At 53.2% G+C, this 16,277-nt stretch overlaps 6 protein-coding genes across 6 annotated transcripts; 3 read left to right on the forward strand and 3 right to left on the reverse strand.

Moving 5' to 3' along the window:
* Window positions 1-1,905: 1,905 nt before the first annotated feature.
* LY79DRAFT_574497 (uncharacterized protein) lies at window positions 1,906-2,462 on the forward strand (the record flags this gene model as incomplete). Its single annotated transcript, XM_060559599.1, has 3 exons — window positions 1,906-1,963; window positions 2,024-2,340; window positions 2,403-2,462. 3 exons carry the CDS (start codon window positions 1,906-1,908, stop codon window positions 2,460-2,462), a joined length of 435 nt encoding a protein of 144 aa, XP_060420597.1.
* Window positions 2,463-4,565: 2,103 nt separating this feature from the next.
* LY79DRAFT_574498 (shwachman-Bodian-diamond syndrome protein) lies at window positions 4,566-5,197 on the reverse strand (the record flags this gene model as incomplete). Its single annotated transcript, XM_060559600.1, has 3 exons — window positions 4,566-4,622; window positions 4,685-4,808; window positions 5,034-5,197. The coding sequence occupies 3 exons, from the start codon at window positions 5,195-5,197 to the stop codon at window positions 4,566-4,568; spliced, it is 345 nt and encodes a 114-aa protein (XP_060420598.1).
* A 992-nt stretch (window positions 5,198-6,189) lies between these two features.
* LY79DRAFT_585707 (RhoGEF domain-containing protein) lies at window positions 6,190-9,406 on the reverse strand (the record flags this gene model as incomplete). Its single annotated transcript, XM_060560533.1, has 7 exons — window positions 6,190-7,094; window positions 7,185-7,370; window positions 7,425-7,659; window positions 7,712-7,930; window positions 7,980-8,180; window positions 8,238-8,558; window positions 8,609-9,406. The coding sequence occupies 7 exons, from the start codon at window positions 9,404-9,406 to the stop codon at window positions 6,190-6,192; spliced, it is 2,865 nt and encodes a 954-aa protein (XP_060420599.1).
* A 1,068-nt stretch (window positions 9,407-10,474) lies between these two features.
* On the forward strand, window positions 10,475-11,398 carry LY79DRAFT_7424 (uncharacterized protein). Its single transcript, XM_060565099.1, has one exon. It carries the CDS (start codon window positions 10,792-10,794, stop codon window positions 11,263-11,265), a length of 474 nt encoding a protein of 157 aa, XP_060420600.1. The 5' UTR covers window positions 10,475-10,791; the 3' UTR covers window positions 11,266-11,398.
* LY79DRAFT_532574 (calcium-translocating P-type ATPase) lies at window positions 11,088-14,747 on the forward strand. Its single transcript, XM_060556301.1, has 4 exons — window positions 11,088-11,557; window positions 11,616-11,773; window positions 11,845-14,468; window positions 14,520-14,747. The coding sequence occupies exons 1-4, from the start codon at window positions 11,440-11,442 to the stop codon at window positions 14,608-14,610; spliced, it is 2,991 nt and encodes a 996-aa protein (XP_060420601.1). The 5' UTR covers window positions 11,088-11,439; the 3' UTR covers window positions 14,611-14,747.
* Window positions 14,748-16,056, reverse strand: LY79DRAFT_532576 (proteasome A-type and B-type). Its single transcript, XM_060556302.1, has 4 exons — window positions 15,711-16,056; window positions 15,629-15,647; window positions 15,104-15,555; window positions 14,748-15,042 (listed from the first exon to the last, which is right to left on the reverse strand). The coding sequence occupies exons 1-4, from the start codon at window positions 15,711-15,713 to the stop codon at window positions 14,899-14,901; spliced, it is 618 nt and encodes a 205-aa protein (XP_060420602.1). The 5' UTR covers window positions 15,714-16,056; the 3' UTR covers window positions 14,748-14,898.
* Between the last annotated feature and the right edge of the window lie 221 nt (window positions 16,057-16,277).

Consider the following 16,277-nt stretch of genomic DNA (forward strand, 5'->3'; position numbering starts at 1 on the left):
TGATCTGAAAGACTGACGGTTGACCAGACGGCCCTAAGCTCGCCCCTGGACCCTTGGCGACAGGAATAGACCCACACCTCGCCTGCCAACGGTGAAGAAGCAGGGTTCCCATTGGTTCAAGCTCGTTCTCTAACCGCCCACGCATTTTGCGTGCAAGTCCAATCACCTCTACCCGTTAACCACTGATGCTTGTGTCGCCTTTCTTTCGACCGTCACTCGCTCTCGCGTAGGTACTATGCTATATTGCTTGCAGGAAACGATACCGGTATCGCCTCTTCCGCATTGTCCTCCCACCAGGTCTACCCATCCCGGCTTTGCTTGCATCCGTACCCGCCGACCTACATCCCCCACCCACGTATACCCCCATTCTTGCAGTCAAGTGATGGCTGGAGTCCGCTCTCAGCGCCTAGTCACCCTCCCAGAATACATGGGTGACGGCTTCAACTGGCTCCCAAGTGAGATAATGGGCCGTCTCAGCCGTGGCTGGATAGAGGGTGGACGGGTAGCGCTTACGCCGCGACATCGCAGCATAGACGTATGATGCCGCCCGCTTTCTGCACGCTGCACTTCTTGCTTGCATGCAATCCCACCCAGATGGACAAGATGTCACTCAGCACGCTCGACAACCCCGGCCCTCCCATGGGCTAACGTTTCTTAAAACTCGTCTGCCTCCGTCTTTCGCGGATGCGGCCAGAAAGCGTTTCCTGTTCCTCTTCCACCTCCTTGCCTCACAAGCGTCCCTGGCAACTGTCTTGTCTGATCTTCAAACAGCCTTCATGCGACGGGGCCGATAAAGCACGGATCCCTGACGAACATCACGTACAACACACTCCACCACAACGCTTCACCATCCCGACCTCTGCCTCACACCCCGTACACAACGGCTTCCCGGCAACTGGGGGGGATTCTTTCCCACACAGAGCCTCAACGCTTTGGGCTTCGCATCCCATAATACCCACGAACATCATACATCCTCACTGCTGTGGCCGTCAGCACTTGCACAGCGACTTGGCCAACCCAAGCCAGCCAGTCCCCCCCCCCCCCCCCGGCCTCGTTTCTTGGTCCTGCGAGGCTGGTCCATATCAGAGCCAATACAGCCCACCCCCCTGTGCAACCAGAAACGTCTCAATGTCGCTCGGATGCCTGCTGTCATCATAGATCAGATTGCTCGAACGTGGATCTCTAGAGAACTTACTCCGCTATCGAGCCAGAAACACCCCCGACACTGTTCCCTGCTCACCAAGCTGCCTACCTAGCCTGGGGGCCCAACTCTGATACAAGCCTCATCCAGCATTCTGTGCGGCTCGGCGTCTTGCCCTCTGGGCCGGACACGCCTGCATCCACACCTTCCTCCACCTCCCAACACTACCCCTGGCCGGTTCTCTAGCTTGACTTTGTCACCCCCATCCCAGCTCTCATCTCAATATAGAGTCGTCCTCCCCGCCTTGTGTTCGGTTGACATTTCTTGTCTCCTCTCTTGACCTTCTCTTCCTTCCTCGTCAGCGCTGTGCACTAGCCTGTCGATATCCTTCTTTTAATATCGACATCTTCGCTTCGAAACGCCTTTCACTTCATCATTCAACCCGCAGGTCCGGTACCTCTTTCCTTCCTTCCACCGTTGCACGGTTTACCTCCGACTGAGTCGCCTTTCTATCGCCATACCCGTTACATTCGCAAGAGGATCCGATCTCATCGACCGCCCCCTTCGTTACTTTCATTCGCTGTTGTTCGGGGTTTCTTGGGATAAGACACAAGGGCATATCAGAGTCGTGGCATCACCGTCGACAGGCTTCGTCAGCAACACGCAAAACGCAAGGATCGAAATATTTCAACAACACTGAGCAATCAGAAAGATAAAGGACAAGACTTCAAGGGAAACTCGTCGCCAATCTATAATCGATAACCATGGGTCGTCTTATTAAGAACCACTGGGCTCGCCTCATTGTTATGAGTGCCGCAGTTTGTAAGTCGAGAAAACCGTCACAAAAAGGTCCGAGCAGCCGTGCTAACCTCACGCCAACAGACCAGGTTGCCGCCGCCGTCGAAGGCTTCTTCTATCCCAAGATCTTCTGGGACTTTTTGACCAAGTCCTTGGATCCGGCAGTCAAGCCCGTGCCGGTGTTGCAGATTATAAACCTGATCATGGCTCTGTTCATGGTGGCTCTGGAGTGGCCTCTGGTGTTCCTCGCCGGCTCGGCGGTTCACCGCAGTCTGGAGTTTCGCCTCATCATTCTCCCTCTCACCTCTCTCGCCTCCGCTCTCATCTACCAGGGCACCAACTCGGCTCTCTACTACCTTGTTGGTCTGATTGTCTACTTTTGGGCTTACAGCGAAGGAGAGGTATGTGGCCTAACTCTCCCAACTTACTATTTCCTTGGGTCATGTACTAACCCAATATCCAGATTATCTGTGCCAAGCCGTGGACACTTCCTCAAAGAGGCCGCGGCGGCGGTCGCGTCTAAACGTTTTTACTTGGTTTTCCAGCTCGCCGTATACAAGCGCCTCGAACTCGCATGGTATTATGATCTGGCAGAAAGGGCCGCCGTGCACTCAAAGTCAACCAGCCAACGCCCTCCACCCAAGCAGCCTCGGATGAATCGACGAAACCTTACCGTTCGTTCTCTGAGCAATATATATCAACCCTATTTTCTTATACATTTTTAACGACCTATCCTACTCGATATCACGGCATCTAGCATCGGCGTTATTTCGGACGACATATCGTTCATCAATTTCTTCTGCACTCTCGGCCGAAACCGAATCATCGGAAGAGGCCACAAGAAAGTCTTCCATTTTCCAGCGCTGTTTTCCCCTCTCGATTCATCCAAGTGTGTGCATACTCTTGTCCGGGCAGCTGTAGTGGTGTGTGGTGTGTATGTGTTCGGGTGGTGATGGATAGCTTGTTAGCGTTTTGTCCCGGCCGATCATGGACGTACGCTATCATGGGTTGACGTTGCTGTCGCGGGAGGGCGCATGCGCATGGGCTGAGCACGGGAGGATCAGGAACGAGACTGGCGACAGGAGTCATCCTTGACCTCGCGCTTTGCGTGGGGCAAGGCACGCCGCGTCCCACGTCTCGGGAGGGCGCAGTGTATCATCCCGAAGCCCGACGCAACAACGCTCGGTGTTACATTCCGATTTCAGGATGGAAAACGGGTCGAGAGACAGACGACCGAGTTTGCCCGGAATAGCGAAAACGACGCTGTCAAGAGAAAGCGTGTGGCATTGAGTCTCGGAAGATCAGCGCACGAAATGCTACACCTAATGTCAAGACCCAAAAAATCGAACACCAAAAAGGATGACCCAACTAGTACATTTTCGTGTTCTATGCGTGACTGAATCGAATTGTAATCCCCATCATCGTTCTGAACTTTCGCCATCATGTCCAGCCCCCCGTGATATTCTCTCATGTTCGACAACCGAATCCGAAAAGGCAGGTAACCTTTCCTCCCTTCTCAAATCGAATAAAGGCAGGTTCGCCACGGCGTCACCCCTCCGGGCGTTTACACTCTGTCTCGGGTCCAGCCCCTTGCAGGCCCTGTTGGCTGCTGCTGCTGCACACCGAGAGAGAAAGAAAGATGATAAGAAAACAGAGTTTGGCTGTCAAGCTCATCCTCCTGCCTCGACGCCGCCGCGCGCTGGTCAGTTCTCTCCTATCCGTCCCCACCTTCATCTTCGAGGTAACGATGTGCGTGCATATGCGTCTGCGTGACCGGGTGTGCCGATTCGGCAACATCTCCGAACGAGCGACCGACCAGATAAGGTCTCATGAGGGAAGCGAACAAGAAGGGGGAGAAAAAAAAAAAGCCCTGCAGAACGTATGGGCGGTGCACCAGTGTGGGCAAGGGGCCGTGTCGGTGACTCCGCGCAGCAGCATGCACCCCCCGAAACACTTCAGAAACGGGCGCAACATCACGAACCCAGGAGGGGCCCCACCTTTGCCAGCCCTTCGCAAATTAAAGCTGTGCTTACTACAACCTTTATATTGACTGGGGTCTAGGATTTTTTCCCCTAAAATTCCTAACCAAGCCACCGGTAGTAAACCCCCTACTCTCATGGGTGGACAAGCTTTGCTGTTGGGAAGACATCGTGAGGAACTCGCCCAAGCTAAGCTTTCGGTTTGTACGGGACGGTTTGGCCGGAATCTCATTAGTTCCATACATCTATCATGAAACCAAAATGGAAGTAGAAGCAAGACATGTAAGAAGTCATGTGTTCATGTTCTGCTATCTACTAGCTAGAAGAACCCACCAATGACCCCATGTTGATTATGGGCGTCGATGTTGAACCCTAGTTGGGCTCGAAGGAGATGATTTCTTGGAAGGTTCCTACACCTTACTCATCCTCCTCCATTGCATATAAGGGTGTTACTGGAGACGCGCTTCATATTGCTTTCGCATGTTTCCATGCCGAGATAGCAATGTTATGACACTCATTCACCGTGCCATTCCTTGCGCTGTCGTTGCTACACAACACCGCCAAAACATCATAAAGCCTCAGAAGCCAGTACGCTCGTCAAGTGCCACTAGTCTGGTGGCCGCCGTGTAATTAAGACTAATCATCCCCTAGTGGGCAATCAAGGGGCCTTGAGAATCGTTCTTGTTTCCTTGACGATCGGGGAACTAACACGATGCATCGTCAGCGACGGAGATCACAGGGTGTTAGAACATGGAAGAGAGCTCACCTCAGTGTTCTGCGCATCGCCCTTCTCAAGGATCTGGATGATCACCTTGTCGTCAACGCTGGTACCGAACTCGTTCTCCAGCGTGGACTTGGAGGCTGCGTCGTAGGTGCCCTGGTTGCCTTGCCTGGTTGTATGGATTAGCCGATGAAAGTGTATGAAGGTGATGCGGGTCGCTAAAGATTCCCATCGGTCCGAGTCCCATTTAAATGGAACAGGAAAAGCCAACAATATTCACGTTTGATAGAGCAGCTGGGCTGACAATAACACCGTGCGTGCCCAATTGGCTCATCGGAACCGATAAATCATACTGTGGAGGTGAAGTGAGGGGTAATCCGGGCCAATGACTTACTTGTGCGTGACGAAGATCTTGTAGGAGGAGATGAAGTGGGCCAAAGGGATAGACTTGTCCGTCTTCCACTTCTTGAACAGCTCGGCATCCTCAACGAAGACGATGAAGTCGTCCTCCTGGCCCTTGTAGTGGACCTTGGTCTGGTGGGCCTCGCCGCGAACCATTTTGGCGGTTGATTTGATGATGTATTGGTGATTGGTTGTGTGGTGTGATTGATGATCTCCGACGGAGTTCTTGTAGATTGCTAGTGGTGTACGTGAAAGACTAGAGTCGTGGAGGTATCTTAAATGAGTTATTTCGTTGATTGTTTGATTAATTGAAAAGTGAGCAAAGGTTGGGAAGAAGCTTACCTCCAGGCCTTTTAATATGATATGCGCACGACCTGAGCCCCTAGGGGAGCTTCCCCAGCTGGGAAGCTCGTGATTCGGAAGCTACGTCATAGGTGCGAGAACACGCGATTGCCCTTTCATCACTGCCCCGCCATTTGGAGCTTGCCCAGGGGGGCGGGGCATAATGTGCTCCGTGCATCGCCCAGCTCGCCCAGGTAAGTAGCCATTAGGTACCGGGAACTCTGAGCGTTCCTGCATCGAACCGGTGTAGTACGTCACTGCTAATCCAGACCAAGATTTTTTTGGGCCAAAGGGGTATTCACACGTCGCGATTGGAATGATCCAGATGGTTGAGGAAGCGGTTCGGTTGGACACATCCCCCTCCACTGCCGCACCGCCCTACTCCGAGGTACCTCGATACAAGCCGTCTCACTGGCTATTGTAGCATGCTTTGGGTGGGGCTGGAAGTGAGCACCCTAACAGCTCCAAACAAACATGGAGGCAGACCTCCGCAAAGCGAGGCATTGCCAACGACTGCCAGGCTACTTTAACAAATACCTCACGACAACCTCACTGACATCATAAGTATCAGGTGGGCATCATTGTAATCCAAGTTGGGGGTATCATTATACTATCATCATCTTGATGATCAACACACAATCTGAACTAAGGATAGCTATTGACACGACCCTCCCCCGTGGGTGGCCCTGGATTAAGGTAGCCAAGGGCAATCATACGGCGAACGTAGTATCTCTACTTCTCGAGCCCAGACCTTATTCCATTGTAGCTCTTCTCATTCATTACATTGTAAAAACCTATGTTCGCACTTACCGAAAGAAACTCCTGATGCCCCGCACCAAGTCGTCTCTGTTCAATGTGCCAACCTTGCCCCACCGCATTGATGCTTTGTGGGAGAGTTTAGGCGCCTTGAACGCCCTGCTTTGGCTGTCTTTTTCTCCTCTATCGGATGGGCAAGGTGATGTTTTCGGGGTGATTGGGTCTCGACGAACTCGGGGTAAACTGTTCCCCGATGCGGTCCGTAAGACGGCTGGCTTCGACGGCCATACATCGCCGAGTAGAAAACCGCTGTATCCAGATCGAAGCTGCTCGACCGGGTCGGCATGCACAATGATATTGGGCTGAGCTAGCATCGGGGTTGCCGGAGCGCTAACTGTAGTGGTAACCTCGATATCATCGTCGATTTTGGGCAAACGAGGCCTTGTTGTTTCATCAACTTTGTCATCAGGACCGTGCTCCGGATTGGAACTCTCGGCTCTATAGATCTTTGAGGGATGTCCGTGATCCACGCCTTCTTTATCGCCCGGATCGTCCTCGACGACAAGTTTTCCAAGGCTGGCCACGCTGTTGGATCTCTTTGCAAAAGAGCTGGCGATGCTCGCGACACTGAGTTTGCGCATCATTGTGCTTGCTGAGCTTCGGACAAGGTGCTCACTGCGAGATCTACCAGTCATGCCCGGAAACGGAAGTATGTCTCGACTCCAGATATCAGACATAAGGGCTTCTAGCCGAGCTCTTTCGCCTCGTGGTGGAGCAAGAATAGGGATCCGGGGGTTTGTTGTCAGCAATGACTGTGATCGGTTGATGGATGGGTTCGGTGCCGATTCTGAGTTATCTCGTACAACGCTCGTGTTTTTCAGGATGAGTTGACACAACGGAGACTTTGGACCAACCGTCGTGGCGCGATGGATAGAGATCCGACGAGCAACAGTGCCTGGGCAGACTGTTAGTGACACAGAGTGGCCATTGTTTGGCGGTGGAAACACACCTGGTTTTCTAAATATTGTTCCAAGGCTCTTCATACTCAAGGACATTGAACTGTACAGGTTGGGGTCAGTTTGATTCTGGTCTCCCCTGGCGCGATTCGATAGTCGGCCTCGCCATTCCTCCAGTTCCCTGGGCGAGCAAGCAGTCATCAAAAGCTCGTACAATTGGGAATTGCATTCAAACACAAGTTTCCACGAAAACGGAGCCGTGTGGCATTGAAGTCCTTTCGCAGAGTTAGTTTGGCAGCACTGGGCGTGGCCGGGATTCTATTTCGCACCTCGTCCATTGTCCGTTTCCTCAATCTTGATGCTGTCCAAATTGATGCATGCTTGAATGGTGTAAATCTGGTCGACCTTGCTTGCCGAGGCCAAACATAACACGTTGTGGTATAGAAGACAAATCATGTATTGCCCCTTGACGCCTTCTTTGGTTTGCCAGCAAATGTGCAGCGTGCCACAAAGCTCGACATGACCAAACGATCTGATTCGGTTCTTTGATGCTGCATCAAGTTTCTTCCCCGCTGATTAGCCATAGCCACTCGGACTGGTTCAAGTTTCAACGTACTTGCTCGGGGAAAACAAGACGATCCTGAAGAATCCAAGTCTTTTCCAAGGTGGATTTCATTCGCCTGTCGCTCGTTGCTCGGTTGATCTCTGCCGTCGCCTCTCGCAAACGGAGAAGGGCGCTTTCGACTTCCATGTGAGAATTTGGGCAATCTATGACAGGTGTGTACTTCAATAGTTCAGCAAACAAGAGCGGGTATTTGCAGATGCGCTGAATGGGCTGAGGGCTTATTAGCAACAGGGTTCACCTCAATGGCATGCCCGCTCACCTTGACAAGTAGGTCTCCAATAGTCAGCGACTTCTTTGACTGGTCGTTGTGAGTACTCGCAGGGCCCAACGACGAGGCCAATGCTTCAATGCCTCGTTGATAGGTATCCCATTGTGGCATGGTCCGATGAGCTGAAGCGACGTCCTTGATCATCATCTCGTACTTGGCCCCATACTCCTCGTAAATAAAAAAGCGGTTCATCTGGTAGGGATGTTAGTGCTGCCATCCTCGGATAGAAAGAGTGTGGTGGCTCCTAACCTTCCTGCTGAAGACTTTGGCCACGTCACCGGCGATTTGGGCCTCTGAAATCATCCCGGGTACTTCCTGCAACCAGCTTATGGCTCTCCCGTTGTCTTCCGGCACGGAATCAAGACTCCTCAGTCGCCGATGTCCACGACTCGCTGTTTTGCTAAGCAGCGGAGGAACTTCGATTTGCGTGTATTCTGAGTCTGGCACAACTCGATGCAGCTCGCCCAAGAGTTCTTCGTGGAGTTCGACGATGTCCGTGAGATTGCGATTGATTGAAGACCTGAGTCCCATTGGCAAAGTCGGCAAAGAAGCCAGAATCGTGATGTAAACCTGCGCCTCTTAGCACTCGTCTCGACCAACAGTCCATTTTAGAAACGTACATTCATAAGAAAACGAATGTCCCCGATGTAACCTTCCTCTGTACTTATGAGCTCCTCCAAGATTCGCCGGCGCTGTAAAGCACGTTCGGTCGCCAACGGGTCGGTGTTTGCCGGCCATTCGACATGACAGCTGTCTTCCGAAAATCTTGCGGCGGTAAAGGAGGCTCTGCTGCTGCGATCTGTCTTGGAATATGCCAAAGAGCGACGGCTGTTACCCCTAGGGCGCGTCACAGAACTGCCGCTAGCAAGACTGACGCTAGCACTTTTCACCGCCGCGACGAAGCCAAACGACGAGCCTGACGATGACCTCCTGTGGCGAGTTCTCCGAGAAATGGCTGATCTATCAGTAGAATCAAGGAGTTTCCAGGGCAGAACGGTGTCTGTGTTCATAGGCTGAGGCCGCTGTTTAGCGCGTTGATGAAGGTTTCTCATCCATCTGTGAAAGGGGCCTCGTCTTGACGGCATGTCCGAGTCCGAAAGCTCAGAAGTGTTGTCGCTATCGTCAACTGAAATTTGCGGGAAAGGCACAGGTCCATCATAGGAATCGCCGTTGTTGGGCTCTAGTCCAAAAGCAGCCATGCTGCTCAAAGTGTCCCAAACCTCGACACCATCAATGTGCAGACCGTCGAGACCAGATGGATGGTCGACATTTTCGAACACACTATCAGAGTTGATCGAATCGTGCTGTGACCCGGGCGATGGGGGATTCGAGGTGGCGCAACCTGTCTTTCGGTTGATTCGGACAGAGCTGGAGCGGGAACAAGAACCAAGAGATGCAGAGTCTGGTGGCAACGCCATTTCGAAGCCCAAGAAAGAAGAGGTAAGACTGGGTTCCAAGACACCAAAAAAAGGAAGCAAATAGCAGGTCCAAGAGGATTCAAAACATGATGTACGGTAGCAACACCAAGAGATGAATGATGCAGAAGCGCTGGGACTGCCAGCTGCGCAAGACTTTGAAGGATTGAAGCTGAAGAGGATGATGTCGCCGGCGTGAGGTCTCTTAGTCAAGGGACGGGAAGAAAAGCCAGCGTGTGTTACTAGAGTGAAGAGGGGAAGGAGAGATTCGAGGCGAAAAAGTTCTTTCATCACCCAAGGACGGTCAGAAAGAGGTGGCAGTGGGGGAAGTGAGGCACTACCTCCATGTAGAAAAGCGAGGGAAGCGGCGACTGACCGATGGAAAAGTCTTGACCAAACCGCGGAGTCGGGACTGCATATCCAACACTCCTTCTACTTCATACCGGGCTCAACGACGATCAAGCTAACTTATATGGTTCTTTCACGAGAAGTAGCGGCGTGGTACGGGCCTGCGGTGGAAAGGTCGCACCCGGTGAACCTACCAAGAGGCCGGTGGGAAAGGATACAGTTGTGTTGTGCAGCCCATCTGCCCGACCAAGGAAATTTCGTCCCTAGCGCATCGCTGTTGGGCTGCGATCTATGGATCTTGCGTCGAAGATGCGAATTGGATGTTATCGTACCACACGTTGAGGCGGAACACGAAACTGCTGCTCGTGTCGGACTTCCCTTGAAGCTCAACACAAGCGTAGGGTGACATAGTGTCGTCCGCACCTGGGGAGAAAGACCTGCATGTGCCTAGGTAGGTACGGTGGCGGCGCGTAGTCTAGGTATGAGCGCCATGTCTTGTCGTGTGGCGTAGCAAACGGGCGACAAAGGACTCTTCCCACTAGCCTAGTCGTTAAGATGGCTGTACCGGACATTTGCCTCGCCGCCAACATTGGGGGGGGGCTTCGATGGCTTTCCGACATCTCAATACTTTTCTTGCGTTAGCAAACGGCGCAGACTTCATAAGCAACCTTGCGACCCCCGAGACTTTGGAATGGATGTGAGTCGCTTCTATATTCTATGGCTTCAGGCTGTCTTACGCAAGACACGCAGCCGGTGTAACGCTTGCAGGCCGACCTCCGTCTCCGTACGTCGTCTTCGCTCCTCAACCCTGACTCGGTTTCGGCGCGAGCGAGGAGGGCAGTCCCGGAGCGGCCCTACTAGCCTCAGTCCAGGAAAGACGGGTCTCATGGAGCAATCGGATCGGGCATTTCTCACCAGCCACGTGACTCAACAATTATGTCAGCGACCATCGTTACTCGAAAACCTAGTAGGTACCTAGGTACCTAGCCACCTAGCCGGATACCTTATCGTGTGGTTATCGTCCTTTGTCATGGGGCACAATGTCCGGGTTGCCAGGTCCTCACGGCGGCAAGAGGTCTTCCTCCCTTCCTTTCCACTTTGCTCTACGATACTGCTCCAGGTTACCTGTCGGCTTCGGGCGTGGCCTTCTTAATTGGCTTCTGCCCCACGTTTTCTTCCCTAAGGGCCGCAGTGGCTCGTCCCCGATTTGGCCAGGGACGCACAGGTGGATGCTAGGACCTTGGGAGTCCTGTTTCTTGTTGCAAGGAGCCCCCACTGGCGCTAGCCATATTAGGCTAGGATCGGTTTCTTTACCCGACGGCAAAAAAAAAAAAAAAAAGGTTCTTGAAGGGGAAGCTAGGCAAACCTGGGCCACTGAACGAACACGTAGAGCGTATTGGAAACTTGGGACATTGGCGACGATTTCAGCTTCTTGCCCCACTACGACTGCAATAGGATATGCTGTCTCTTTGATCGCAGTCTTTCCACCACCTTCTCTCTCTTTCACATCCTAAACCTTTCTTTTCACCAGGTTTGGATCTCATATTTGCTTTCCTCTTCCACAACTGTTGAAGAGTAACCTCCTTTTCGCCCCTTTCTCTTAGCAACAGAACCCGACGGTCTTTGGAGCTCAGCTGGATACTGCCGGTTCCTCGGTAAGACACGTCGCGCGTAGCGCAACTTTCGCGATGGAAAGCGCATTCGCCTCGCCCACCGAGAAGGTCCTCTCGACTCTGGGAGTGAATCCTAACACCGGCCTAACGGACGACCAAGTCATTGCATCACGGACCAAGCATGGCAAGAATGGTGAGCAGCTTTGCGACACGAAACCTGAGATAGACCCGTGCTGAGAGCCTGTCCACAGTCATCCCCGAAGAACCCCCGACGCCTCTTTGGGAGCTCATTCTCGAGCAGTTCAAGGACCAGCTCGTAATTATTCTCCTCGGATCTGCAGCTGTTTCATTTGTGCTCGCACTGTTTGATGACGAGGAAGGCTGGAGCGCTTTCGTCGACCCTGCAGTGGTACGTAATCCTCGACGCCGACATACCCACATTACCAAGACTTTCTCCGGCTAACAGTGCCGGTATTCCAGATCCTGACCATTCTGATCCTCAACGCCGTTGTCGGTGTTTCGCAAGAGAGCAGCGCCGAGAAAGCCATTGCCGCCCTGCAGGAGTACTCCGCCAACGAGGCCAACGTCATCCGCAACGGCCAAGTTTCCCGTGTCAAGGCTGAGGATCTCGTGCCTGGTGACATCGTATCTGTCCATATCGGCGATCGCATTCCTGCCGATTGCAGACTGGTTGCCATCGAGAGCAACAGCTTCAACGTCGATCAGGCTATTCTGACTGGAGAGAGTGAAAGTGTTGGCAAGGACTGCGACCATGTCGTCAAAGATGACAAGGCCGTCTTACAGGACCAGATCAACATGCTGTTCTCCGGAACCACTGTTGTCACTGGTCGTGCTAAGGCTGTCGTCGTCTTGACCGGTTCTCAGACTGCTATTGGAGACATTCACGAAAGCATCACTGCCCAGATCTCCGAGCCGACTCCTCTCAAGCAGAAGCTCAATGACTTCGGTGACAGCCTCGCCAAGGTCATCACGGTTATTTGCATTCTGGTCTGGCTTATCAATATCCCCCACTTCAGTGATCCCAGCCATGGGTCCTTCGCCAAGGGTGCCATCTACTACCTGAAGATTGCCGTCTCTCTTGGTGTTGCCGCTATCCCTGAAGGCCTCGCCGTTGTTATCACCACCTGCTTGGCGCTTGGTACGCGCAAGATGGCTGCAAAGAACGCTGTTGTCCGAAGCTTGCCGTCTGTCGAAACTTTGGGAAGCTGCAGCGTGATCTGCTCGGACAAGACTGGTACCCTTACTACCAACCAGATGAGCGTCAGCAAGCTTGTCTACCTTAGTGACAACGGCTCCGGCCTCGTCGAGCTTGATGTTGAGGGCACTACTTTTGCTCCCAAGGGGTCCATTTCTCTCAGAGGGGAGACCGTTACCGATCTGACCCGCTCCTCCTCTACTGTTCGCCAGATGACTGAGGTCGCTGCTGTTTGCAACGACTCCAAGATCGCATATGATGCCCAGAGCGCCACCTACTCTAACGTTGGCGAGCCGACTGAGGGCGCTCTGAGAGTTTTGGTCGAGAAACTTGGACCATGTGCGCCTTCTGGCAGCAACCCTGAGGACTGTGTACACTACGCCAGCGCTCAGTATGAGAGCCGACTCCCCCGCCTGTCTACATTCGAATTCTCCAGAGATCGCAAGAGCATGTCTGTTGTTGTCCAGAACGGTCAAGAGAAAAAACTCCTTGTGAAGGGTGCTCCCGAGTCTGTCATTGAACGATGCTCGCACGCTCTTGTTGGTGCTGATGGTAAGCGCCAGCCACTGAACAGCAAGCTCTCAGAGTTGATTACGAAGGAAATTGTGGACTACGGCAACCGCGGACTTCGTGTCATTGCCCTTGCTAGCATCGATAACATGGGTGAAAACCCTCTGTTGAAGTCAGCCAAGACCACTGCCCAGTACACTCAGATTGAGCAGAACATGACTTTTCTTGGACTGGTCGGCATGCTTGATCCCCCTCGCCCAGAGGTCAAGGCCTCTATCCGCAAGTGCAAGGACGCCGGAATCCGCGTTATCGTCATCACTGGAGACAACCGCAACACTGCCGAGAGCATCTGCAGACAGATTGGCGTCTTTGACGAATACGAGGACCTCAAGGGCAAGAGCTATACTGGCAGAGAGTTCGAGAACCTTAGCGAAAGCGAGGCCATCGAGGCCGCCAAGACTGCGTCCCTTTTCTCCCGTGTTGAGCCTAGCCACAAGTCCAAGCTTGTCGATCTACTCCAGCAGCAAGGAGAGGTTGTGGCGATGACTGGCGACGGTGTCAACGATGCACCTGCTCTCAAGAAGGCCGATATTGGTGTTGCCATGGGTTCCGGTACCGATGTCTCCAAGCTTGCCGCCGACATGGTGCTTGCTGACGACAACTTCGCTACGATCGAGGTTGCGATTGAGGAGGGACGTTCCATCTACAACAACACCCAGCAGTTCATTCGTTACCTCATCTCTTCCAACATTGGCGAGGTTGTCTCCATTTTCCTCACTGCCGCCCTTGGCATGCCCGAGGCATTGATCCCTGTCCAGCTTCTTTGGGTCAACCTTGTCACTGATGGTCTTCCCGCTACCGCCTTGTCGTTCAATCCCCCTGACCACGAGATCATGAAGCGTCAGCCCAGAAAGCGCGACGAGCCTCTCATCGGTGGCTGGCTCTTCCTCCGTTATCTCATCATCGGTACCTATGTTGGTGTCGCTACTGTCGCCGGCTACGCTTGGTGGTTCATGTACAACGCTGAGGGCCCTCAGATCACCTTCTCCCACCTTTCCCGCTTCCACCGTTGCTCCACCGACTTCCCCGAAATTGGCTGTGAGATGTTTTCCAACAACTCCGCCAAATCTGCCTCGACAGTTTCGCTCTCGATCCTGGTCGTCATTGAGATGTTTAACGCCATGAACGCGTTGTCCTCCAGCGAGTCTCTTCTGACCCTACCTCTCTGGGCCAACATGAAGCTTGTCTACGCCATCACCCTTTCAATGGCTCTTCACTTCGCCCTCCTCTACACTCCCTTCCTTCAGAACCTGTTTTCCATTCTGCCCTTGAACTGGAACGAGTGGAAGGCGGTTTTGTACATCAGCGCCCCTGTTGTGTAAGTTGATACCCATCCATGCGCTCCGAATCAGTGCTAACTGTATTACAGCCTCATCGACGAGGTTCTCAAGGCCGTTGAGAGATCATTCTTCAGTCAGAAGAAGACAATCGAGTCCTCCAAGCTAAAGAAGGAGAATTAGATGGACAATAGGGTCAGCCCAAGCTAGATCATAGATCACTAGTGCCATGGAAGCACTCGCAATCCATGTACAGTGTCGTTGTTCATAGAACGTTGCAGCCGATATCAAGGCATAAAAAGGATCAACAAAAGGATGTAAAATCAAAGGTCATTTGTCTAGTTCATGCAGGCTTCGAGAGCCCTCTCATAGTGGATTATCTCCATCTATTGGTACAAGCTGGAAACCGTCTATTTGCGGCGGTTCTACCTAGCTCCCCCTCCGTCCACACTAAACCGTTCGTCGTCAAAATTAGTCTTGTCTGCCCTTGAGCAGTCTCTTGGTGACCTTGTCCTTCTCGATAATGTACACGTGTGCACCCCAGCCGGATAGGGCGTCTCGGTCAACAGCGTTTAGGAGTGATTGAGAGATGGTTTCGAACAGCTCCTCGGGGCCCTGCATGGAAACCTGTATTAGCTTGCCGGTTAATATTGCCATGTCATCCATTGTCACGTACCAGATCGGGTTCCCATAAGCTCTCGCACATGCCAAAGAGTTGTTCGGACGCCGTGCCGGAGACGATGAAATCCTTGGCGAAATCGATGCAGCCGATGGAGTCGAAGCCACAAATGAAGGGCTTACCCGTCTTGGGGTCAAGGCCAGCAACGACAGGAGACACGAAGTAAGGGCCGAAGCGGCGCTCGTAGAGGGAGCTGCTGACGAGGTTGGCGAAGGTGGTCGGAGCGATGTTGCGCTCCTCGCGCAGGCGGTACATGTTGACCTTGTAGCGGAACAGGTCGCCGACGGTCGTGACGTCGGTGGCGAGGCCTGTGAGGCCCAGGAAGACGTCGCCGTACTGGAAGATCTTCGGAAAGTTATTGGAAACGGTCAGGGCCTGAAGACCAAGGCGGAGATCGCAGGCTATTGCGACGCAGTCCTTGCCGACCATTGCGACGCAGGCGCCGCCATCTAGAGAGAGGCTCTGGTTAGGATTGTGGCCCTGAATACATTCGGGGCTCGGGAGGGGCAGAGGGAGACGAACTGATAGAGAACGGAGAGCTCTGGAGGCCTGGTTAGCTGGGGGTTTGCACCTCGAGGCTGAGGAGGGGGGATGGCGGGCGTACCATCTTAGCTCCTGGAGCGAGGGACCGCTAGTTAGTTGAGTAATGCTTCGGGTGACGTTCGAAGGAGATTTATCGTCCAGATTTACGATGTGGGAGGATCGTGGGGTTGGCCGTGGACTAGCCTCGTGTGTTGCGTCGAAGTGGTTGATGGCGGGTCGTGATGGGCGTAGCTGCAATTGATGTTGACCGGATCGGAATGCTGAGGTAGCGTAGCACCTGCTGCCGCCTTCTCTTGCTGGGTTCTGGCTGTTGCAGGGCAAGGCAAACACGCATGGCGCGGCCGAAGCGGTCGGAAAATCCACGTACAGCAGGTTGGAGCTCGCTGATTGGACCGAGCTTGCTACGAGAGTGCTGAGCGATGATGCACGTCCCCCGGTTGCCTTCGCTGACGGAGTACCTTGCCTGCCTTACGTACCTGCGCTTGACCTGAACTTTTACTCACAAATGGAAGAATCAGTCACATCATCTTGCGCAGACCTTCGCTGGGATACAAAAGGAGCAGTGGCCTAACTCGGCTTTCTTTGAATCCAGTACCTAGTTACTCAGCATCCGAACAGCCTTCGAGAG

The sequence above is a fragment of the Colletotrichum navitas genome, assembly GCF_030913465.1.
Source record: "Colletotrichum navitas strain CBS 125086 chromosome Unknown LY79scaffold_1, whole genome shotgun sequence".
Classification (NCBI taxonomy): Eukaryota; Fungi; Ascomycota; class Sordariomycetes; order Glomerellales; family Glomerellaceae; genus Colletotrichum; species Colletotrichum navitas.